The 26,294-nt window shown below is 37.2% G+C and overlaps 1 protein-coding gene across 2 annotated transcripts in view; it reads left to right on the forward strand.

The window, feature by feature from the left end:
* Window positions 1-3,655: 3,655 nt before the first annotated feature.
* LOC149553754 (Metal-dependent phosphohydrolase) overlaps window positions 3,656-26,294 on the forward strand; it is a 96,020-nt gene continuing 73,381 nt past the window's right edge. For both annotated transcript variants that reach the window (XM_089789114.1, XM_089789115.1), the window contains exons 1-4: window positions 3,656-3,943; window positions 4,019-4,049; window positions 4,162-4,180; window positions 4,306-4,400. In XM_089789114.1, coding sequence (XP_089645240.1) covers window positions 3,692-3,943; window positions 4,019-4,049; window positions 4,162-4,180; window positions 4,306-4,400 — 397 coding nt within the window. In that variant the 5' untranslated portion in view covers window positions 3,656-3,691. The remainder of the gene's footprint in view (window positions 3,944-4,018; window positions 4,050-4,161; window positions 4,181-4,305; window positions 4,401-26,294) is intronic.

Below are 26,294 nucleotides of genomic sequence, written 5' to 3' on the forward strand. Positions count from 1 at the left end.
AAATGCCAACAAAAATATCTAGTGAGAAGTCTCTAAGAAAATGAAACTTGATTTCTAACATTTGAGATACTTGCATGTGAGTTACAAATTGAAATCTTCTATAGGAAAAAAAGTTGGGTTCAACAATAATAACAAATTTTCAGAACCCCATGATTTTCTTCCAACTCCTACAATGAAGATGGAAGAATTATATGCAGAGAATAGAAAGGAAAAACATAACTTTTTCTATGGAGGAAATAACCCACTATATACCTTTAAAATGGTGAAGAATGCCCAAATGTTTAGTAGGAAAAGCCACGGATTCTACTCCAAACATAAAAATGAAATGCTACAGGAAGACGATAAGGGGTTTGTTATTATAAAGGTCTGAAAGCAACAGGATACCATATTCTCATTACTCAAACATAGTTACCTTCATATAAAAATTATGGAGAATATGGCGAAAAGCTCTAAACAATAGTGGCAAAATCATCCAAAAAAAATTCTAGGAAACCGCATGAAGGCTCAGTAAAAGAATCAGTGATTATGTTCAAACCCTAAGGAGAGGCTCTTTGTATTTTAAGTTTTCATATTCCAAAATATTGAATGGTGAAAGTGATTCGTTTAGGGATGAAAAAACACAACATATATGCTCCTCAATTCCTTTTTCATAAATTTAGGAGTCCGAGTGCGTTGATGGGATTTTATTTTTTCCAAGTCCATGTTAATAACACAAACCGTGGGTGTTTAGTGGGGTCTTAATTTTATGTCCTTAGAAAATGCCTTAATTGCTAAGTGCACCCAACTACACTCAAAGCTGATTAAAGGAGCAGACGAGCAGCTGAATACAAGAAAAATGCAGTGAAAGCCGCCCATACAACAAACAGAGAGGAAGCTTATTGAAGAGGTTCCCATCTCACGCATAGATTAAAGACAGAGAGTAGGCCAATGAAGAAATTCACGCAAGTGATAGAAAGCTGTGGCCATTGCGGGAGATTTCAAGGTGCCAACAAAGAGAAGCCGCGTTAAGAATGCAACAGGCATTAAAAGGGAGAAACAAGCCAGCTAGGGGAGGCATTTCCGTAGCAAAGAGTAGCCGGCAGAAAGTTTAAACACCTTTTCTAAATGGGAAGTAAAAAAGAAGAGCAAAAATGCCCATAACATGAATGATCAATACATAGCAATAAGTCGCAACAAAGTTTAACGCACCCGTGCCCTTGTGCCCTTTTCGCGCAAATGTTGACGCAGACGTGCCCTTGTGCCCTTTTCACGCAAATGTTGATGCAGACTCACAGTGCAAATGAAATGTGAATTACATTTTTGCCTTTTTTTTTTTTGTTTTATGCTGCCGTGTTGGTCGCAATTCCGACCAAAGTAATTCGTCGCAATTGCGACCAACACGGGCTAGTTACTAAAAAAAAAAAAAATTTACTTTATAACGCAACCAACCAAACCATTTAAAAAACTTGGTCGCAAATTTTGGTCGCCATTTAGGGTTAAATCCACTAGTGCATACTCTCAGACATTTTACAAACAAGTATCAGATCCTCCTTGATGAGTCCTAATAGGCAGTCTATCCACTACCATTTGAAGCATTTAAGTTTGGGGGGAGGGGGGGATCAGGGACTTCCAAAATTTTCCTAAGATTTTTTTTTTTTTTTTTTGTTGGGGGGGGGGGGGTGGTTAATAAAGGTAGACCATATGGAATTAAGGTAATCCAAAATAGAGGAGTCTTTATTAAAAATCTTATAGATGTCTTTGGCTTTAACCTTAGGAAGGAGAGATCCATCATCCCAACGAAAAGTGAGGAATCTGTGGGAGTCCACATCAATGCTGTGTGGGAGATTAAGAGGGGAACAATAATTTTTAAGCATGTTGTAAGTTCTTTTGTGAGTATCAAGGAGATCAAAATTACTACTAAGAGTTTGCCAGCTTATAAGGTTCTCGTTGTCCAAGATGTCCATAAAACATTTAATCACTTTATTATTCATTGTTTAATTATTTAACTTGTGATATCTTGATATATTTTTTAAATATATATTTTAAAGAAAATATAAATATTATGAAAAAGAAGCATACAATCTAATAATACTAAATATCATAGATATAATCATAATATTAAAAAATGTATACCAAAAAAAATACTATCTTTGAATATAACTAAACGATATTAAATTAACTTTTAATATAATTGAACACTATAATTAATTGAATTGTGCTAAGTCAAAACTATGCATTGATCACAATGTCTCATCTACCTTTTAACCCTTGCCCAAGGTAGAGACTCAAACTCTCTTAGAGCTCTTGTTATTATTTGTTTTTAGATAAACTACTTAATGCTTCACACTAAGTGCTTTGTCACCTCCTCTTTAGATCTATTTTTTCATTGTATTATTATTTCTTCAATTCTAATTGGGAAATTGTACCACTACTTATTCAATTTTACTCTAGATAATAGAATGTTATTTAAATATATTAGATGAATTACTTATGGAAATTAGTACGATATAACTATTGTTTGAGACTCTAAGATAAATTGTTTATAACCCTTGTCTAATATCAACAATATAATTTAATATTGAAAATAAAACTACAATCTTACCATTTATAACAAATATTTGTTTTTCCATAGTATATTTCATAACTATTCACCAAAGGCAATTACTTGCCAACGTGGCACTTATTGATCACCAACCCATCTCTTATGAAGTTAGGGTTGAAATGAACAAAATGAAGTTCCCACCATCATTTAGTTGGCAATACTTTGTGGCATGGTATTGTTGGAGTTAATGTTCCAACGGTAGTCAATAATAATTGTTGAACATGTGGCAAGCCTTGTTGAGTTGCTGACAACACAAGTTTAGTTTAGGATTGAGTCAAACAGTTTTAGTTTGAATTAAGTTCTTATTGTAGATGTGTTTGAGTTAGGTGTCTATAAGTTTCAGTTAGCTATCAAGTTTGTGTGTGTTGTTAATCATAAAGTAGTTTGTTGTCAATCTAATTAGCAGTCATTTAGAAATGTTGTTGGGTCAATTATTGTATAAATTTGCATCTATTATTCAATAGAATAACAAGTTGAAAGTTCTTTCTTCTTTTCTTTTTTACTACTATTCCATTTTTCCAATATGGTATCAGAGCTCTCTTCCTATTAAGTTCTGTCTATTAGAGAAGAAGTTGTTAAGAAGATGAGGGCAAGAGAAGAACTACTAAATGATTATGTTTCCATTGAAAATTTTGTTTGATTTTGAAGAGATCAATGCTTTGGAAAATAGGAAATGATGTGGTAGAGGCTAGATGTATGCTTGAATAGTTTGAGGTGCTATAGGATCGGAGAAGTTATACCTTTACGAAAGTTACGAGACATCTCATGTGGAGATGGTCTGTCCAATCGTGTTTCAAAGTTGGATGATAGCTACATAACTATGAGAAAGTCTTACACCTTTAACATATTTTCAAAGTATAATTTCTAAATAATGTTTCCTTTAGTTGTCATATTAAGTGGGGGTGTTAGAGTTAATGTTCCAACAATAGTCAATAATAATTGTTGAACATGTGGCAAACCTTGTTGAATTGCTGACAACACAAGTTTAGTTTAAAATTGAGTCAAAGAGTAATTAGTTTGAATGAAGTTCTTATTGTAGATGTGTTTGAGTTAGCTGTTGAGGTTGTGTATGTTTAATTTGTTGTCAATGTAATTAGCTCTCGTTTGAAAATGATGTTGAGTCAGCTATTGTATAAATTTGAAAGTTCTCTCCTCAATATTTTTTATACTGCTGTTCTAGTTTTTCCGATAGGCATTGTGAGCGAAAACATGGACGATGTTGTGAAAGCAGCAGAGGCGCTGGTTCATTCGGTAATGGGGCAGTGGGATGCCTCTCACGATGCCTTCCATGCGCTCAGGGTTCGCAAGCTTGCACTTTCTCTAGCTGCTGAAGAACAGTTGCCCTCAGAAAGCATGGAAATAGTAAGCATCTTTTCATTTTTTATAATTGCCAATAAGTTGTGTTTTCCACCAGGCTTATACCCACGTTTTTAACAGGTCGAGCTGACAGCCCTGTTACACGATATTGGTCAGCATCTGATGCCTATCTCTATTCTTTATTAGTCACGTTCTGAATTCGCTAGCAGTCCTGTTTACACTCACTATTTATTCCTTTCTGTTCTCATGGTTTTGCTGCATAGACGATCACAAGTATGCAAGGTGGGTTATAATCATTTTTCTGTTATCTAGGTTTCATAGATACCATTAGTTTTCCCAATTCAAATTTCTTTTATTGTTTCAACAACCTTTTAGATGAAGAGAGGATTGATTTTTCAAATGTGCAGGAATGGGGAAGACAAGGTGGTCGAATATTTTTTGGAAAGCCACGGTGTGGATCCTTGGAAAAGGGAGAGAATAATGGCCATAATAAATAGAATGGGTAAGATTACACTTCTTCTATATTGAGATTGAAATACCAGATACAATTATAGATATGACGCTTCTAGTAGGGTTTCTGGAGCGGAGTTCTAAGCTATGCGTCAACACCCGTGGGTCCTCCATTTTTCTATTCATATATCATTTTTAGTAAGGTTTCATATAAGGGTCGCAAAGCCAAAATCGAGGGGAATAAAGTTTGAACAATATGTAAGGTAAGCTGAATTAAATAGCTTTATTGGATTACCAAAGGGGGTCTCACATACCTGAACGCTGTTTGCCTTTCACTTGGTGCTCCGTAAATCATGGGTTATACCTCCTACGATCCACAAAAATGGTTATACTCTTTGTCAAGTCACACTGTGAGTGTCAACCATTGTTTATTCAATTTAAGTGAATGTGAACAATAGTACACAGATGGTCAAATACAAGAAGCAACGCGAATTGGCTTAAAACAGAGTATACGCAAACACCATATCAAGCACACAACACCCAGATACTTTAGGAAAATGCTAATTGGGTGAAACGTCTAGAAGGAATGAGCATTCGTTGCTCAAATCACTACATCTGTCAAGTACAGTTGTTATACACCATTTAAGGTTAATTGATGTCTTACAAAAAAAACTAACTCCTTCAATTGGAAGCACTTCCTTATTCACTGTTTTTTAATAAGAACATAGAAACTTAAAGATACGCAAATAAGTCAACTCTTGCCATTGTGCTTTTACTCAAGTTGTATTACTTCTCTTTGCCTTTATGACTCCAAAATGAAGAAATTATCTGAAAGCCAGTAGATTCAAATTTCCCCCAAATAGAACGAGTTCTTCACTTTTACCAAACCGACAATCACAATTTTTCTGCAGTATGCTGTTCAATTGATGGAATATTATCAATGCTCACTGCAGTTAATGGTACTTTCAACATTTTTAAAAATCGATGAATTTGGCATTTGCCATTTTTCACCTAACTCTGACATTTGCAACTTGAAAAAACAGTTGTCAAGATGTTTAGGACCACCGCTTATATCGTCCAGTCAACTCCACAAAATATTATGCATCAAGAAATAATAGTTTTGTGGCAAAAACTGTTTCCTAGATGCAAATCACCTACTCTACTGAAATTAACTCTTCACAACCCTGCTTGTCTAGCTTGTCAAAATCTGATTCTTGGATCATCTAGAAACGATCTCTACCTTTATAATGGATTGCATCCGAAACAAACAGCTCTGAATGTGAAATTGTGTCCTATTATAACCTAATATAATGGGATCATTATTACTTCACTGGCATGACTCCACGAGGTTGACATCTATTGCATCCTGGATAGTGTGGAATTAGTTGTCTTTTTAAGTTGGATGAACGGTTATCATTCACATAAAGACAAGCTTCCTTGTGAAATACTCTATTTGACTTTGTTAGTCCTAGCTGTGTGGGTTTTATCGTACATAAATGTTCCTTTAAAAGATTTCAGAACCAAAAACCAACAAGAAGAACTTTTTCTGATGCTTTTATTGGAAAATCTGTTTTCAAATGAAAAACAATTGGGATGTATTCTGTAATTGATGTTTGATAAATGTTTTTAAGGATATTTTCATTGGCCTTGTTATATGCCTAACTCATTAAAGGTATGCTAGATCCCTATAGAAATTGCTGGGACACCCAGGTGTTTGCATACAATCAGTACACCCTTCAACATCAATTCGTTGCAGGACTTAGAAAGTAATAGAACATTTATTGGATGGTTCCAGTTTCAGAGGACTTTTTTCGAGGTGGATTTTACAGGAATGGTATTTGTTTGTTATATTGGAAGGATTTGCTACATATAAGTTGTAGTGCATTATTTTTATAGCTTAAACTTTATGTTTGCAGGAGTCAAATAAGACAATGCATTTATCCATTTGTAATAAGCCACAAGATTTGAAAATTTGGGAAGCACAGTTCTCCTCAAATCATGAATGTCGGCACAAAATTGTATGAGTTGCTTAGCCACATGCAAATTATTCAAGTAATGTAGAGTTTGATAGCTAGGCTGTACCGATTTTTGGGAAGAACTTGCTATAAGGACAGGTAATTCAAATCAAGGTATAGGCCTGGATCTGGTTTCTCAGATTCTCTATATCTTCTATTTAGAGTAGTTTATACAACCCATGTGCAAGAATTCATTAATGCTACATATATTATGGAACATGAACTTTGACTTCTGAAACAAAGTGAATTCAACCACAGAAGTTATTTTTTTAGGATACCCATTAATACATGATGTGAGTTTCATGCCATAACAACATACAGAATTGAATACTTAGTATTCTAGGATGAAACACTAAATCTCCAACTCTCTTTTGACACAAGGATGCTCATATGCTTAGCAATGTACATGGATTGTATGATCAAATGAGGCAGCCTTAAGGTTCCTTCTTTATCGTGGACTTATTATAATAATGTGATATGCTGGGTATCACAAAGGGACTTGCACTATTCATTCAATGGATATCAACTATTTCAATCACTTCCAACTAACTAAACTGCTAAAGGAAAGGGTCTAGAAAGCTATTATACTCGTAGAATGTAAGAGATAATGAATGCCTTTGTGACTCTACTAGACTTAGTTTAGCCAGCAATATCAACAAAGTTAGTGCGATTTCCTAAGGTCGATGTAAGATGTTCATCGCCATTCCATTACCAACATACATCAATGCATATGAATGTGCAAGCAATAATTGAAGTAAAGCTCATAAATATGACCTTCAACCATGCAAGACAAACTCATAATCATCAAGCAGCTAGTGGTTTGGTCTATGTGAGTTCACCAAAGATGTATCCACAATCACTTCCATTCAACTAAGGACTACTTTTAAATGACATGAAATTAAATCCTAATTCAAATGAGGAAATGTAGAAACCATGCAATACTACAAAATGATATAAGTTATCGACCATGAAGACTAACAATGAATTAAGAACAATTTGAGAGTATCTTAGCAACAATTTCAACAAGTCTCTCTTTACAATGATGAGGAGTGGGGTAAACAAATACAATGAACGACCAAAATATTTGATATCAATGCTCCAAACTAACTCATAGAAAACCCTAATTAGGGTTGTTACAATTATTAAATACTGAGGCACCACCATATGGGCTAATGAGAAGATCACATTCCATTTCCCCTAGAGGATGAATCAATGAGAAAATAATATGTTTCACGTGTTCATTTGTGAATGATTCTGATTGGATGATCTTGTAGATGTCAACTTGGAGCTCATTGATTGGTTGAATGATGGATGGATGTCACCTCAACTTGCTCATCTTTGATCCTTATTTCCTCATCTTCTTTCTTTAAGGAATTCTTTCAGTGAACTTGTCCTTAAAATTGTCCTTGATTTTCTTGAAGTGATGGGTTTGTCTCTATTGATCATGGACTTGTAAATGTTCATGTCCTTGAACCCTTGATGATCATTGATGGTAATTCTTCTTCATTGTAAACCTTTCCTCCTTGCATAATTCAATCATCCTTGCATGGTGAGGCTTTCCTCAACCAGTTTGGGACATCCTTGATACCTTTGTCCATTACCTCCTTGACTCAAAATCTTTTATCCTTGATCCCTCATAGGGACAAATTGGAGTCCCTATCAAATTATCCTTGAATGAATCCTGTTTATTCCTTATGGAAAATTGATGTGAACAGGGACAAGTTGATCTCCCTATAAGATAGTCCTTATTCTTCAAGCTTTTAATCAAGTGGAAAGTTGCCTTGCATAGGGACACATGAATGTCCTTGAATTTGTCCATGGATTCCTTGTTTTTAAGTTCAGACTTATCCATGTCCCTGCTTGGTGAAGGTTTGATCTTGAATCCTCTTAGTCTCCCTCTTGAATGTTGTTGATGTCAATTTTGTACCACTACATAACATATAGCAATTGAATACTTGATATGGAATATCAAACACTCAATTCCTCTCTTGAAAAGTTAATACTCATGAAGACATGAGAAAAACTCCAATGTTCCTTACACCTGTGGATACTAACTCAGTTATATCAATGTGATTTGCTGGTAATCACGTAGGCGGCCTTACGTTGTTTATTCGAGGATAACTTGGACGTTTGGTGTGATGGTGACGAATCTGACTTTGAAAAATATATGAGCGCCAAATGATATTGATGGTGGTGATGATGGAGGGTGTGTTCAAATGACTTATGCCTTCCTAACTTTCTTAGAATGAACTCCAATTACTCAAGTACTTGCTATTTTACTCCTCCTATGAATGGAAATATTAGCAAATGGACTGGGATCGAATTTGATGAAAGCTAACCAGCGACTCTACCTCCACAGATGCAATGTTTTGAGGGAAAAAGACTAGAGTACCATGCAAGGCTTCCTAACAAGCCGCTAGGATGCTAGTGGCCTAGTTTATAGTTCCCTATGAAACATCCACCATGCAACTATCCATCTATTCTTACTTTTACTTAACGACTTTCTCAAAATGATATCTACTTTAACAACTTCAAAGGAAATCTAATTCTAACTATTGGAAGTAGAAACCATGCAATAACACCAAGTGTTCTTAATCACCATGCAAGTCACAACAATGATAAAGAGAAACAATTTTGGTATTATCTTAGCAACAATTTTCTTCAACCCTTTACAAATGAGAGCAAAGGGCCTTATATAGAGGCCAAAATTACAACCAACAGTAGAAATTAAGAGGCAAAATCAACGATCCAGAGTAAATCCTAGAAACCCTAATTAGGGTTGCCACCCCATCAGCCAATGAGAAGATGCCACCTCATCAATGGGCCAATGAAAAAAAGAAAAAGTGGCAACCAATGAGAAGGTACCAAAATGACAACCAATCAGAATCAGACACCTATCCTACCCAAGAAGGAGAATTTTCCACTTGGGCTTACATCAAATGATCTTTTAATATAAATCTACCCTTTTCTTTCATCTTCTTAGCCAAGGCAATGAACTTGGCTAGCCTATCGTGGACTTCTTTCATGGGAGGGCAAAGCGTGTGCTTCATCTTGAGCTTAGCTGAATTCATCATGTTGCTTGCTGCTTGTAGTGACTTCTTCGCATATCCGATAAAGGCATTGAGAGAGGCAAGGGTGCCCAAATGTTTCTTCTTGATGACAACCTTCCCCAACTCATCCAATCTCGATCCAAACTCTGTTTTTGATGTTCTCCTCTTTGATATCTTCAAAATCAAGTGCAACCCCAACATCGCTCATCATGGTTGAAATGGAAGTGTCAATGTTTGGGCTGTGTTGTGCAATCTCGTTTTGTATCTCTTCAAGTATTCTCAATCTGATAGTCAAGACAACAAACCAAGACTCCACCGTACTCATTCCTCTTTCATCTACCAACTTGGTTTTTTCCAAATATCTCTCCAGTAGTTCGATAAATGCCTGTAGCTTGGGAATGGCTAAGTCCTTGACTGGAAGGAAATCCTTCCACTCACCTTCAAATGTTATGAATTTATCTCTAATAACCACTAATCACTTGAATGTCGACACAAAGGAAGGCAAGAAATTTCGCCCATCTTGAATTGTATCATGGATCCAATCCTTGACATCGTGCAACTGGGCCGATATCTCTTCTATGTTGCTCCTTCTGTCTTGTGGAAGGGCTGTTTGGTGCAACTGTTGGATAGGCTGACAATCTCTCCAATACTTGTTTTCAGCCTTCAACTTCACAATTCTTTCGTTTTCCTTTCTCAACCTTTCTCAAATTGAAACCATGCCTTCCTGGATCTCCTCGCATTCCATGTCATCCATGATTCTTCCCAAGTTATGCTCTACTATCTCATACTCCTGAGCTACAATCTCATCCAATGCCTTGCTAATCGTTGGTATAGCGATCTGAACCTTTTAGTGACCATCATCGTTGCTCCTAATTACCTTTGCCACCATTTTTGCAATTTGTTTCTGTTTCTCACTGTCACCCTTTTCCACTAACCCTTGGATATCTTCAACTGTTTGGGTAGTCACCACCTCGCCTATTGGCATAAGCATTTGCCTTAACCATAGTGGTGCAGTGCATCTCCCCAAATCTGGATTTGGTTTGACTAGAAAAGCATCACCAACGGTCTTGGGTGCCTCGCTTATTTCTTCAATAGTAGTTGGCCTATCTTCTTCTTTACTAGTGACTGTCATATCATCTCTATGTTGGTTCTCCGAGAGAGGAGAGTACTCAGTACTGTTACTGTAACCACTTAATTCTTAATCAGAGCTCACCTCTACCATGGCCCCTTGTCCACTTGTATTGTCCTCTTGGCCTCTAGCCTCAATTATGCTCTCCCTTGACGGCGCTGCATTCTATCTCCTTACTGGAGGTTCTCGATGTTCTTTACTTTTCTCAAACTCCAAACTTCACTTCTTGCTCTTAACTAGTCTTTGTTGCTGGCTACTCACTTCACCTTTCTGTCTGATCGACTTTGCTAGACCACCTTCCTCCGGTATCATCTTCTCATAAGTAAGGTGTACCTTTCGACTTGTAACTATCTTAAATTCTCATTGTACCACGACTCGGTATGTAGATCAACTGTCCTTGTAACTGCCTCTAAGGAAGGATCTTGATGATCATCCTAATCTACTGGACTCAACTCCATTCCATCCACTGTATCATAGTCTCCTCTTAGCACATTTCATTATCTTCCAGTTGATCGGGAATATCAAGGCCTCTCCATCTGATTGCCCTCATCATGCTCACTGACAACCTTGAGAAAGCTAGCTTCCTCACATGAAAGTCATCTTGTGTATTGGCCCAAAAATCTTGTATAGTAGGAATATGTTTGAATGTATTTCTGTGAGATGCTTTAATAAGACCATTAGGATCGAATCCTTGTCTTGCTCTATACCATCCTAAATGATACCATTCTAACTCTTTCTCCCCAGCTGCAAAGGCGACAGGATTGGGGCAAGTATCATTGCCTATTCCAAATGAGAAGGTAATCCTTGTCTCACCTTTAAATTTCATCATTTTGTCATAATGCTCAAGTTGCCTAGCCAACTCCATCAAAACTACCTTGTCGGGTGGGTACCTTGGAAGTCTCTTGGGACAAACTGTACTTCTTGCTACTCTAATATATGTGAATTGTGGAAATTGGATGAACCAACTCCCATACTTCTTAACTTTTGCTTCCGCTTCTGATGAGAGCCTCTTAGCAGGTGTCTCTTGTAATATCCTTACTGTCTTCATGGCAAAGGTGTCATAAAATATTTTATAATCTTTGGTGTTGTGCAAATGAAGTTGTGGATAACACTCATGCACCAAACATTGCCTTGGCCCATTGCCAATCACTCCTAAGACCTTAAGTCCAAGATTTTCATATAGTCTCGCAATCAGATAGAAAAGATAGGATCCCATATAGAATTGCCTTTGATTTTGTATTGTCTTAAGTTGCAACTCTAAACTTTCGCTTATGATCCTAGCCCAATCAAAATTTCTCTTTCCATTTTCAATTTCATCAATAAAGAAGTGCATCTAGTTCTCGAATTGCATACCTTGAGCTCCACCCATGATTCGGCTGATAAACACAATGAGATCGCCATACTCTAGTTTGAAATCTGACTTGGTGAACTTTGATGACTTGGTAACTCCCTTTTTGCCTTCGTGTAACTAATTTTGCTTTAGATGAATGAAGTAAGCCTCCTGATTATCTTGAAATAACTAAGCCGTTTGATCCATCATTACCATTGTCATGCTTTTATACTGGAGAATATTAAATACTTCTTCAACCACTTGTCCGTCGATGTTGGCTAACACTCTGTTCCCTTCATAAAAAATGATGGACTTGGTAACAATATCAAACTGAGATGCACACTCCATTACCAATTCTAGACAAGGCAAGGTAGGAGGGAAAGCCGCCACGTGTACAATTCTGCTCTTGTAGATCTTTTTTGCCATGGGGGATTGTCCTTCCTTCAATCTATCCTTCCACTGTACCATGTTCACTGTGTTAGTGTAGTTTTTTAATTTCCTAGTGGGTTATTTATTTTTTCCTATATTGCTAGGTTTTTCTTACACTTTCAATAATCTTGCTTAAGTTAATAAAACATGTTTTATTTAGAAAGTGGTTGTGAGGTGTCACCTTCCTACATGTGAGCATCCATTAGCTATCTTAGGAAGATACTTAGCTATCTTTAGTTCGATAGATGGTTGATCCTCATTGGTCGATGTTGCCACCTCCTCCCTCTTCCTAGTCTATATAAGCATGCTACTTGGCTTGTATTTGTGATCGATTTCTTTTGCATCCTCTTAATGTTATTTTGCTTCCAACATTTGCATTACTCTCTTGGAGACTAACTCTATGTTGCTATTTTGATTTTGTATCATTTGCATTCATAGTTTAGATATCTATTCTTTGCACTAGTTTTCTGGGTTATCAATCTTTTCAGATTCTAACATGGTATTAGAGCTTTTCTATGTGCAAGAATAGATTTTAGTTTCCTTATTTGAGAGATTCGGGGGGGTTAATAAATCTTATCGTAGTTTTTTGAAAAATGTATGCTCTTCTCTTGCATCTTCGGATGATCTTGAGAATCAGAAAAGTTTGACAAAAACGTTTTGAATCTCTGAGGTTTCAATCTCAAATCTGACAACCAACTTGCATATTTGGAGTTTTCAATCAGTATTGCAGGTTCTAGCATGCCATTGATGGACTTAGGAAGCTGATTCAACATTTGCATGTTATCTTTTGGTTGTTGGGGTCGTTTCTTGGTTGTTGGGTCCGTTTTTTGTTGTTAAAGACGTCTAATTTACACTACAGCTACATCTTTTGTACATTAGCAAAAAAAAATGCTTTCTGGGTTTTGTTCGCAGCACCGAAAAACCATTTGGGTATCTTTTAGTTTATGCATGCAATCTGTATATTTTGCAAAATCGAGCATGGAAAGCTACGGCCATACCCCTCTCTGTTGGTAGTTGCAGATTTGAACATAGTTTTCAAATGCCTCGTTCTTGCTCATACGGACTCCGATTTCGACGATTCTTATTATGAACTTGGCTATTTTTTTGTGCTCTATCCACTAGTGGAGTTGTTTTTTGATTCTCATGCATAAATTTTTCAGAAATTGCAGATTCTCGGTCGTGACTATGCACAGTTCTCGTTTTGGAAACTTCAGTGGATCATAATTTTCTCATACAACCTCGTATTGAGGAGATTCTTTTTTTGAAAGTGCATGATTTTTCGAGTAGGTCGCAGTGGTGCTATTTGTTTCCTTGATTATTGTGCCCAAGTTTCACTTTCAGCATATGCTCTTCATGAGGGTTTGTAATACATTAAAATTAAGACCACTAAGTATTTCTTTCCAGTGGTAGTTGTAAACGCACTAAAATAAAGTGCCAAATCATATTTCTTTGAGGGGGTTCTTTGATTGAGTAAAAAGGGGGGGCATTGTCGTGGTTGGGTTCTTTGTTCTTTTTTTTTTTGGCATTTCTTCTCTGCATTTCTTCATCATGGATCAAACAATTATGCCCATCCTAACTCCATACAATTACTTTGAGTGGAAATCACACATGACAATTCACTTGAGGAAAGCTGGATTAAATAGGATAACTATGGGACTTGAAACTGAACCTGATGAAGATGAAGATAAGCCTAAGTGGTTTAACAAATGTGATGAGGCATATGGAACATTGTGTTTCTCTGTTTCTCCTGATTTTCTATTTCGCATTGAATCTTTGAATACACCAAATGAAATATGGTTAAAGCTAGAAACACTATTTGGCACACAAGATTCAATGAGGGGTCATAGGTTGGAAAATGAACTAATTAGTTTAAGTCCAGGCAATTTCAACACAATCCAAGATTTTTTCACTAAATTGAAGTCACTAAGGTTGTAGTTAAAACAATGTGGAATTGAAAAGAAAGATTAACAACTGATTCTTAGTATTCTCTCTAAGCTAAGTTCTGAATATTCTGTGTTTGTCTCTACCTTCTATGCTACTAAGGGTGCACTTGATACTCAATTCACCATGCCATCTTTAGATGATTTTGCTATCAATCTCACTCGAGAACAGGACAAGCTAATCCAGATGGGCACTCTTTAGGTCCTCTAAGTCACATGCCTTGGTTGCCAACTAAGGCACAAAAGAACAAAAGGAACAAAGTAGTAACAACAATAGTAAGGATGAGAAACAAAATAATAGTGAGGAAAAGAAGGATCATATACCGGTTGCTTCAAAAGCTCAAAAGCAACTATTGATACCCCATCTTCCAAGGGCGATAAGCCTAAGAAAGAAAAGGTCAAATGTGCCTATTGTAAAAGACCTGGTCATGATGAACATAAACGTTTGAAAAAACAAATTGATCACTTGACATACATTCTTGAGAAGAAAAATATCAGTGTTCCTGAGTCTATCAAACAAAGTTCTAATGAAGGGTCTAACAAGCAAAAAGAAAACAATAAGGGGAAAGGAAAGGGCAAGGCCCTTGTTGTAGTTGCTTCCTCACCATCCAGTTGGGTTCTTGATTCAGGTGCTTCGCACCACATGGCTTCATCTAAGGAAGAACTTGCATCCTTGGAGCTGTGTACTATGCCTTCTATTTTGATGGGTGATAACACTCCTGTTGAGGTGTGTGGGAGAGGGTCTATTGATGTGGGGGATGACACATTCCATGATGTTTTTTGTGTACCCTCATTATCAATTAATCTCCTATAGGTATACCAAACCACTCACACAGGTTCAAGCAAGCGGGTTGAGTTCACTCCTGATTCAATGGAGATACGTGAGTTGCACAGTGATTCTACAGTTGCAATTGTAAGAGCAGATCATCAGTCACGACTCTATCTATTTTCTCACTTTGTTCCTGATCCTCCTTGGTCTGTTTTGCTCACTCAATCTAATGATGTGAGTAAATTATGGCATGAGCGGTTTGGCCATCTTAACTTCCGCTATTTGCATCAGCTCAACTAGCAGAGCATGGTCACAGGGTTGCCTTTAGTTCAGTTCTTAGGCGGTGTTTGCCAAGGTTGCATTCTTGGTAAGCATCGTAAGGAAAAGTTTGACAAAAGTAAGGCATGGAGAGCTTCATAGATACTAGAGTTAGTTCACAGTGATTTGGCTGGTCCATTTCAGTATCCTTCTTTCAACAGGGCCCGATACGTCCTCACATTCATTGATGATTTTTCTCAATATACTTGGGTGTACTTTCTCAAACAAAAGTCAGAGGTATTTGATTATTTTCAGGACTTAAAAACTTTTGTAGAGAAGCAATCCGGGAAAGCTATCAAAGTTTTGCGCACAGACAATGGTGGTGAGTATGTCAACCATCGGTTTGAAAGATTTTGCACTTCAAAGGGGATTGATTTACAACATTCAGTTCCATACAATCCTTAGTAGAACAATATTGCAGAATGGAAGAATAGATCCTTGAAGGAAATGGCAAACTGTATGATTCACTCTAGATCTCTTGCACCACAGTATTGGGCAGAAGCCATTAACTGTGTTTGTTATATCCAACGCCGTGTTCCTCACCGAGCCTTGAAGGGAGTTACTCCTTTTGAAGCTTGGAATGGTCGAAAACCATCAGTTAAGCACTTTCGAGTTTTTGGCTCTCCTGCATGGGCCCACATTTCTGCAGAGAAACGCAAAGCCTTGGATCCGCAAAGCAGACCTTGCATATTTGTAGGTTATCCTGATGGTGTGAAGTGTTATCAGTTGCTCCACCTTACTACACATGAGTTGTTCATTGAGAGGAGTGTTTAGTTTGAGGAGGGACCTTCAAGCTCCCTTTCTATCACTTCTCCAACTCTTTCTACTTTGACATTTGAGTCACTTGGAATACATGATAGATCTTCTGATGAGTCAGATTCACCTGAGCTGTCTTCTACCTCCAATTTTGATGCAGAGAGTGATTCAAAGGACTTACCTCCTTCCTCTCGTAGTCATCATTCACAGGTTGATGATTCTCCTCCTGATTCTCCATCTTTTGGTCCACTTTGGGTTAGATAGACCTTGCAGTCAGCAAGTGATTGGGTTGGGGATCCATCAGACACTAGGCAGACTCGTTCACAATTCCAGGATGCTTGACATGTCTTCATTGCGACTGCCTCAGATCCACCGTCCTTTGATGAGGCTTCTAGTATTCCTGAGTGGGATACAACTATGTAGGAAGAGTATAGTTCTTTGATGGAGAACCACACTTGGGATCTTGTCCCTCTTCTTAAGGGAAGAAAACTTGTTTGATGTAAGTGGATCTATCGGACAAAATTTACGAGCTTTGCTGGGGGTGCGGGATGCTTCATCTTTTGGGGGGGCCTCTTCCTCTCACTTGGAGTCCTGTTTTTTTTGGGGAGTCTCTTTTCTCTCTCTTTTGGAGGACTTTTATGTACATGAGTACCTCCTCAGGCCTGACTTGCCGGGACCCATTTCTACATCCACCTTAGCTTCGCTTATGGGGGGGTGTTAGTGTAGTTTTTTTAATTTCCTAGTGGGTTAATTATTTTTCCCTATATTGCTAGGTTTTTCCTACACTTTTAATAATCTTGCTTAGGTTAATAAATCATGTTTTATTTAGAAAGTGGTTGTGAGGTGTCACCTTCCTACACGTGAGCATCCATTAGCTATCTTAGGAAGATACTTTGTTATCTTTAGTCCGATAGATGGTTGCTCCTCATTGGTCGGTGTTGCCACCTCCTCCCTCTTCCTAGTCTATATAAGCATGCTACTTGGCTTGTATTTGTGATCGATTTCTTTTGCATCCTCTTAATGCTATTTTGCTTCCAGCATTTGCATTACTCTCTTGGAGACTAACTCTATGTTGTTTTTATTTTGTATCATTTGCATTCATAGTTTAGATATCTATTCTTTGCACTAATTTTCCAGGTTATCAATCTTTTCAGATTCTAACACACTGTACTGATATTGGTATCACTTATTCGCCTCTCTTTCGAGAAGAAAGTGGTTTTAGGCATCATGTCTTCCTTGTCTTTTTTGGTATTTGTTCCCTTTGGGTTCTTTCTTGCACTAACATCTACCATTCTAAACACTTATTTTTGCCCCTTTGTTTTAAATGATATAGACTACACTTATCAATCTTCAACTTTTTTTCTATTGATGGACTCTAGCTTATTTTTGTCTCTCTAAGTCCTATTTCTACACTTATCAATCTCCAACTTTCAACCTAGGAGTGGGACTACCACTTATTTCTGCCTCTTTACCTTAGGATGGACTACACTTATATCTCCCAACTTCAAACCTAGGGTGGTCTAGCTTATTTCTGCCTCTTCAAATATTCTATCATGAATTCTACACTTATATCTCCCAATTTCAGCCTATTAATGGAATGATGAAGTGGTGGATGATGAGTGCAAGAAGAAAATAAGAGAAACAAACCAAGCAAGAACAAGGAATAGAATCCACCCTTAAAACCAATCTTCACCTCTAAAAATGAATAGAATTTTATCTTAAATCTGCCTTTACCAATAATCGGGTCCTCTTCAAGTTCGGATAAGATCTTAGAAATTTCAATCCTTCTTGCAAATAATTATGCCTTAGCAAAAAATCAGAATTTTGGCTTGCTTGAAATTGCCCACATATGCCAACAAATCAGACCTTGAATCATGTAGCCTTCTCACCAAATAAAATCGCCCAATTTTGATATTTGCTACCAAGAAATGGAAAAATTTGCCTTAACAAAATCGCCCTAGTTGGAAAAAAATAAGAATTGCTCCCAAAATCGCCCTAGGGCAAAAATTCGCCCAAGCAAGGAGAAGAAACTGCCGCCAAAAAAGGATAAAATTTGCTCCTAGAAGAAATCGCCCAAGCTGGAATTTGCCTCTAGAAGAAAATCACTCACCAAAGAAGGAGGAAGAAGGAATGAGGAAATAAGACGGGGGGGGAGCCCCTCTTATACCAAATTTTCTTGCCTCTCCAAGTGGGCTAACTTGCTTGGAGGAAAGTAAAATTAAGTTAGCTCTTTTATTAACGGCTCAAATTTAAATGCAACATTAAAATTACCTAGCCCATAGTGAAATTAGCCCATTTAATTGCCAGTTTTGATCAAAAATTGCAAAATAAAAACAAGGTAAGCCTAGGAGATGTCAAAATTTTCATTTAACAACGTTTTGATAATTAAAATATCATTAAAATTGAATTTAGCAAGCTAAAATCAATTTTCAATTCCAATTTACTAATTTCTTTTAACATTTTTATAATCTTCTAGGCAATATTTCAACCAAATTAATGCAATTTTGCAATTTAATCCAATTTCAATTTTGCAATACAATTTTAATTTTTTAGCCAAAATAAATCATTTTTTTGGCATTGGAAATTCAAGCTCCACTTCTAATTTCACTATCAAAAAATTTCCCTTTTCACCAAAAAATTCAAGATTTTCCAAAACAATTAAATCTAAAATTCATTCTGAAAATGTCTGAGCTTATACAATTATTTCAAATTTTCAAAATCTGGCTAACTCCAAAAATTTGCAAATTTATCTTGCCGAAAAAATGTTGTTTTTGAAATTTGTTTGGCCTAAGGACAAAATTACATGCTCTGAAAAATCAAGTTAACACCGGGTGAAAAACAAATCAAATCACATCCCTCCTAACCCAAAGGCGTCCAAGGTGTAAAATTTTCAAATCGAAAACCTTTGGACAACTCTGAAAAAATTGCTAAGGCAACCAAAAAAAGGGGGTCCCCAAAATTTTTGGGGCGATGATGTGAAAACCTCACAACAAATGTATCGAGTTCTTTTTGCCTTGTAATTGCATTGCTGAATCCTCTTTTCCTCATCCGCTTTTCTGCATAATCTTGAAGTCTTGTCGTCCTTTGAACTTGGCCGCTTTAGGTTAGTCCTCCTTCATTGCTATCCTTGACTTTGAGCTAAACTTGTCTTCCACCTTGTTTTGTCACTTTCTTGTAACTATCCCTGCCTCTGGTCCAGACATGATTCCTGGTACAAAGCTCAAAGTTAGCATCTTGAAATGGATTTAATAAAAGGACTAATTTCAGGTTTTTCTAACCTTTATTTTTATTCTTAAAACTGATTCCAAGACTTCAATTTTTTGATAGCCATGGCTGCAAATGAAACTTGGAAATGAGGGCAATGCAATAATGAGCAAATCAATCCTTAAATGCATTGAATCCATAAGGAAAATGTAAATGTTGAAAAGCCATAATGTTCAAAAAATGTCTGAAAACTGAGTCTGAGGACAATGGCACAATCAGACTTAATAAGGCATTAAAAACAAGTCTTAAATGACCAGCTTAGACTCGAAAGTGTAAATATTAGATTTTATCATTAAAACATTAACTCAGATTTCCCCAGGACAGCCCTATAACAAGCTTGAAAATGTCATAAAATCCATCCAATCTTCTTGACAAATGTACTCTAACCATTGTCCACGACTTCTAATAAGAGTAGTAAGGTGTCTTATGATCAATCATGAGAAACAAATGCCTTTCCTTGATGATTTTTCTCTCTAAACCCAGTGATTTGATGTAAGATTAACCTCCCAATACTCAGCAATAACCTTTGGATCAATTGAACAACTTAGGAAATTACTATTTTTTTTTCTGAAAAATGCTCCTGTCATGAGAAGTTTCAGATTCAGTTGAAAACTAATGCTCTTTCAACCTCTTGCGGTCTTAGAATTCAGATTTTATCCCTTGAAGGACTCTGCAATGAAAGCAAAGGAGGATTAATGACTTGGGATTTTTCTATAGATTTAAAAAAAATCGAATCCTTATGTGTTTTCAGACTTTAAGTCTGCAGACATCTCACTTACAGCCCTCTTGGTGCCTCCAAATTGGTCTTAAAACTCTGATTTCGTCCTTAAAACAACCCACAACAAGTTTCCGTGTGATTTGACGACTCAAAAAGTTTCAAAGGTTTTTTGCAATATCAAACCCTTATAGAGGAGTTTCAGATTTTAATCTGAAAATATTCATGTCTTGTGTCAACTCATCATTTGGATGCTTACCATGATCTAGGTAAAAGTTCTGATTTTTTTTTTTTTCAAACATTTTCTTTGCAATTTGATTTTTATGGTTACCTCCGATATTTTTCCTATTGCTGAGTTCGAATTCCAACCTTCCTCCACCTTGGATGATATCCTAATGGACTTTTTGGCTCTTGCTTTGACCAATTCTTGACTATGAAGTCAATGCATCATTCACTTTTGTATTTCTTCACTGCTGCTGCGGTCTTTTAAAGGAGTCTTGGGTTGAACTCTCCCACACACAGCCAATGTGGGATGAAAATCACATCACCTTGAAGTTTGTGTATGCTGTATTTTAATTAATTTTTCTTTATAATTATTAAGGGAAAGTCGACCAGCTTAGGGATTCCATAATCCCTTCAAGTTTACCTCGTTACCATTTGAATAATCTTCCTTGTCCATAGAGGGGAGAATTGACCCTCATATGGACTGATATAATCCCAATACTTGACATTTTCACTTAACAAAAATGGCCCTTAAAGGGGAAGAACGACCCGCTTTTGGACTTGGGGAGATTTCATGTTCATTTGGACAAAGGGGAAAATCTTCTTCCATTTGGATTTTCTTGACTTTGGAGCTCAAAACTTTTCTAAGTTTTGGATAGTGGAAAAATCATCTTTGTCGGAACAACGGAGAAAGTTCATATCCATTTGGACAAGGTAATTCCTTTGAAATTTTCAAAGTATACAATCTAGGGGAAAATTGATTTGCATATGGACTCTTCACTTTGGTCTTTTTTCCTAATATCTAGAAGGGAAAAATTGATCCTTATCTCGATAAATTGATCCAACACTTAAGTTTTCTGCAGATATCTTGTTAAGAGGGGAAATTTGATTTTCATCTAGATTTTATGCATTTTGTGGGAAAATTATATTTTCATCCAAATTTTATGCATTTTAAGTGGGCAGATTCTATTTCGATCCAAATTTTATGCTTTTAGTTGGGAAATTCTATATTTGTCTGGATTTGTTATCTTTTTCTTGAGGGGCATGGGATGGCTTGTCATGTGAATAATTTCTGGAAGAAGGCCATGCCACTCACCTTCTTAATTGCTTCGGTAAGCGTGTTGGGGTTGAACCCTTCCACCCAACCCTTTAGGGGTTCCATTAACCCATCAATGATCAATACCACCAATCTCCTCTTCGAGATATCTGTCACCAACACGAATGGTCTTTGGAATTTTGTAATGTAACTATCCATTGGTCCAGACCATAGTTCAAAATAGTGCTGATAAGTGGCCGATAAATCAACTTCTTGCGAGAAGTTTGGAGTGGCGAGAAAATACAAGTTTTTCACCCCAAAATCTCAGCCGAGAAGTTTGAAACTTCTAGCTAAGAAGTTGACGATATCTCGCCAAGAAGTGGCATACTTTTCTCAAGAAGTTGAAAAAATCTTACGAGCTCCCCAATGAGATACCATTTAGTGGCTCATTTCAAAATTTGCAGCCTTTGGAGGAGAAGGGTTTGGTGGAGAGAAATAGTTATGGGAAGCCTTGTAGATTTATTGCAAGTGGATTCAAAGAGATTTTTGAAGAAAATATCGATTCAAAAGAGTGTGGTTTGCATTGAGATTGGATGACATTCAAGAGGAGGGCAGTGAGAGTGAGGATACTTAGGGCACTGAGAGTGAAGATATAGAAGATGAGGAGTCATTGCTAGCGCCAACACCAACTACATCTAGGAAATATTTAGACACAACTACAACCACAACCAGAGTGGACTACTAGGGCAAGAGCCTTTCTCGCTCCCATAGTTTTTACTAGAGCTACTGGGAAGGGGAAGAGGAAGATGTAGACTAATTTTATTTTGTACTTACATTTGTATTTGTTTATCTTTTTACAATAAAAATTTGCTATTTTTAGTTTGCTTCAAACTTCAGAGTCTTTAACTATGGTTGTCAGTCATCGATATTCCACATGAGGATGAGATTTTGTTATGTATTGCATTTATATAATATCTAGATCAGCTTGTTTGGTTTGTTTACTCATTTACTGACTCATTAGATGTATCTCCTTATTGAATTTTGCAAAAAAATGCATTTTAAATTAAATTTAAGTCATTTTTTAAATTCGTGATATTTTCCCGAGAAGTTATCGATTTATCTCCGATAATTGCCAAGAAAAGTTTTTTTTTTTGCCTCGCCAATAAGTTGCAGAGAGTGGGATTTTGAACTATGGTCCAGGTTGCTTCAATTGAGCCAACTCCTTGAAGTTGAGCTCTAGATCCTTTTTGTCGAAGCGGTCTAGAAGCCTCTTCGTGAATTAATCATATGAAGTTACTTGATCATGGGTGAGTCTGGCCATTCCATGATGCCACCATTCGCTAGTGACTCCTTGCAGGTGAAGTGTTGCAAACTTGATGGCCTCATCCTCAAATATTGGTAAGCTGGAAGTAGGTATTTGCTTCTTGACCCGTGCTTGTGCTGATATTATCCTAGTTGCATCAAATGTTGATAAATTTATCTTGCTTATGATGTTATTGTTGTAGTAGCCACAATTGCCACCTTTCGAGTATTTATATGAATATTAATGCAATCCTTAAAGGATATATCTTCCTCAAGATCCACATTCTTCTAGTCTTGTTCAATTGTTCTCGCAACTCCTAGAAAGTGGGACCATGCTCTTGGCGAGGTGCTTCTATTTTCTGAGGAAAGGTTGACGTTGATGATTGAGAATGTGTGTTGAGCGTTTGCTCTTCTCATGACAGAATCATTGCCGAGTGCATTGTGTTCTCCATCTTGCCAATTTCCACAACGTCTCCTCCATAAGTTGTCGTTGTTCCCCTTTGACTGTGGTTTTGTTTATGACCTTGGCTTTTGGTTAGCTTGTAGTGCCTCTCCCATTTGACTTCTGTAAGTCATCCTAATGGATGCAACCTTGTTGATCTTTTGTTGTGATGGGATCATGATTGTGACCCTGAGTGGTCTACACCGTCGAGGTGTTTGAATTTATGTTCCTGTATCAGTTGCTTTGTTTATGCTTTTGACTGATCTATGAGATTATGTTGTGATTTTTGGTTCACTGAGGTTTGTGCCAGTGGTTACCAAGATCGATGTGGTATCATGAGGTTTTTCCGTGATTACCCTGAGATGTGTGCAGAGATTGCACTATGTTCTATTACCATGCTACACTGGACTAGGTACCTGTAGCAGTGGTTAGTCATGTTTATGACTGTGTTTGCTTATGTGTTTTAAGTGTCTTTTTGTTGATTCTGTAATCAATCATTATGAAATGCTTAAGTAATTAGAAATATATTGTTCATGTGGGATCATTTGGTTATGTGCTGCAGACATTTACCTTGTTATATATTGATCTGAGAGATATCTGTTCTTATGTGATGGATTTAATGCTATGGTTATTTACTTCATTCCTGCGTTTTTATGCTTTATGTGAACGTGAGTGATGTAAATAGATTATTTTAATATAATTAATTAAATGGTTAAATTAGGTGATTTAATGCATTTATTGCTTCGGCTATGTTATTATATGCAATTGCACTTGATCGTGTTGTTTAGTGTGCAGGATTTATATCTTTGGCAGTGGCACATGGAGTTAGTGATTTAGCCATTCATATTTTACCAATGTCATCTTTATATGGTTGACGTATCCTTTATTAAAATGTTTAAGTTAAACCTTTCAGTGATTATTAAATCCGAACTCATTTGCATTATGTGATTAGACTAGTAAGCGTGTCTGTGCATTTAGAGATTCGCATTGTCACGAAAGTTATTAAAGAAATTTATGTGTTTTTGGATTTTTGGGCTTTTTAATTGATTTATTTTAATTTCTGGCAGCTTTGCCATAGATGAATTCTTATTTATAGGAATAGCCTGTTTTCATTTGGGTCGATTCGGGGTTTAACTAGATTGGTTGATTAAATGCCCTAATCGATTATTCATCCGAAAAGTGAATAAGTATCCAAAAAGGAATTTAATTCCTCACTTCTCACTTTCGAATTGGAAAGTTGGAGAGTAAAACCCAAAATCCTCTTCATGAAGATTTATTGTTTTGTTCGTTGTGGGAGCTACGGGCATAGGATCGTCGCGAGGTTGGGCTCATTGGATCCAGCTCGGGGAAACCTTGGATTGCTGCGATTTTCAGCTACTTCTACGGGATATTTATTTTATGGTTCAGATTCTCGTTTTGCCCTTTTGGCTGTGAGGTAAGGCTTTTCCGTTTTATTGTTTCTGCTCCATTTCTACTTTTGTTTTTGGTAGCCGTTTGTTTGGAGGTTGGGAACTAGTGTTCCCCTTCGTTTCTGTATGTTAGTTCTACCTGGTTGGGCGGGTACGAACATTTCCTTGTTTTCCGAAATGAGGGTTTGGGTTTTTGGACTGTTATGCTGGCTTTTTTTGCATACGGTGTCCGATTCCTTTTATTTTTAGATTTTTGGGGTTTTTGAACCCAAAGGTCAAATGGGTTTTAATTTTGAAAGTTTTTTAAAATTTGGGAGTTTTACCTCGTTTTGCGTGCCGCCCTATTTTCTCGGGTTTTCTTGGCACAATGTGGGTCGTGGACTTGGATGATTCGTTTGGATATCAGTCAGATCACTTTTGCATGTTTATGTTGCATTGGGATGCGTGTCGCACTCGTACTTCCGACTTTGCATTCGGTCGAGTGGTTTTAGGCCTGTTGTTTGGTTTCTTTGGGACCTTTGTTTTGTTTCATGGACACTAGGATTCGTGTAGAATCCATACTCTTGGATTGAGGCCGGTTGAGTAAGTTCATGACTTTTGGTCTCGTTACATCATTGGGATTCGTGTAGAATCCATACTCTTGGATTGAGGCCGGTTGAGTGATTTTATGATGTATGGTTTTTTTTTTTGGCTTTGGGATTCGTGTAGAATCCGTCCTTCCCGTGTTGCTTTCGGTTGGGTGTTTTCTTTACATTGTGTTCTCATTCCTGTCCTTGTGTTATGATCTTTGTGATGGTGGTGCGCCACACACGAGTATGTGCGTGTACATTTGTTGGGTGACTTGTGAAGCCCGATCTTCCGTGGATTTGCCGGAAGTTATGATCATTGGGGTTGGGATGGGAGTATGCATGCCCACGAGCACTTGTCGTAGGATGAGCATGGGTAGGGTAGGGTAGCATCTGGAGGGGGCTTCTATCTCGCAGCTCGGCGTTAATGGCGTCGGAGGTTGATGGAGGATAAGAAGTTTTAAGCAAGTGATAACTAAATAAAATGTGTGATTGTTAATAAAACTTAAGATAAATAAAATGTGTGAGCACCCGATTAAGTTCGAGGACACAATGTGTGAGCACCTGTTTAAGTTTGAGGACACACGATCTGAGCTTGGGCTTTTCGATGCCAAGCGACTCTCCAGGATGTCAGCCCCTACTTAGCAGCCTTTTGAGTGTCTGACCAGGACCTGTACTCCTTGCATTGTCTTAGGATCTTGGTTCAGCCATCATACTGTCTGGCGTGAGTGTTAGCCATGGATGTTGTGATTTTTGTGTGTTTGTGGTTGTATCATTATCTCCATCAGCACGGCGGGTGTGGACCTACGGGTGCCACGTGGTTGGGAGGAGTAGCTACCTTCACCACTGCTAGGGATCGGTGTACAGAGACGATCTTTTGTCCTAGTGCGACCGTTGCTAGATGTCTTCACTTGATACTTCGGGTTCCAGAGTATGCTTTCTTGTGATTTGTGCTTTCATTGGGATGCTTGTATATGTAATGGGCACCTGTGGATGTCCCAAAAAACTAAACCAATTTGCTGAAAGGAATTTTGTCAAACAGTTTGCATTCAACCTCTTATTTCTCCGTTTAATGTTTTAAACCTCTTATAACTCCGGAAATCAAACGTTTATTTGTTTGTTGTGTTTTGTGCATGGAATTCATATCATACAACATAAACAAGAAAGAAACTACAATAATATGCAAAGTGGAAATGAACTGTTGCTAATAAAATGTTATTTTCAGAATTCATAAAACCAAATACATGGCAGATT

The sequence above is a fragment of the Cupressus sempervirens genome, chromosome 6 (assembly GCF_028749045.1).
Source record: "Cupressus sempervirens isolate cs-2001-9-10 chromosome 6, ASM2874904v1, whole genome shotgun sequence".
NCBI lineage: Eukaryota > Viridiplantae > Streptophyta > Pinopsida > Cupressales > Cupressaceae > Cupressus > Cupressus sempervirens.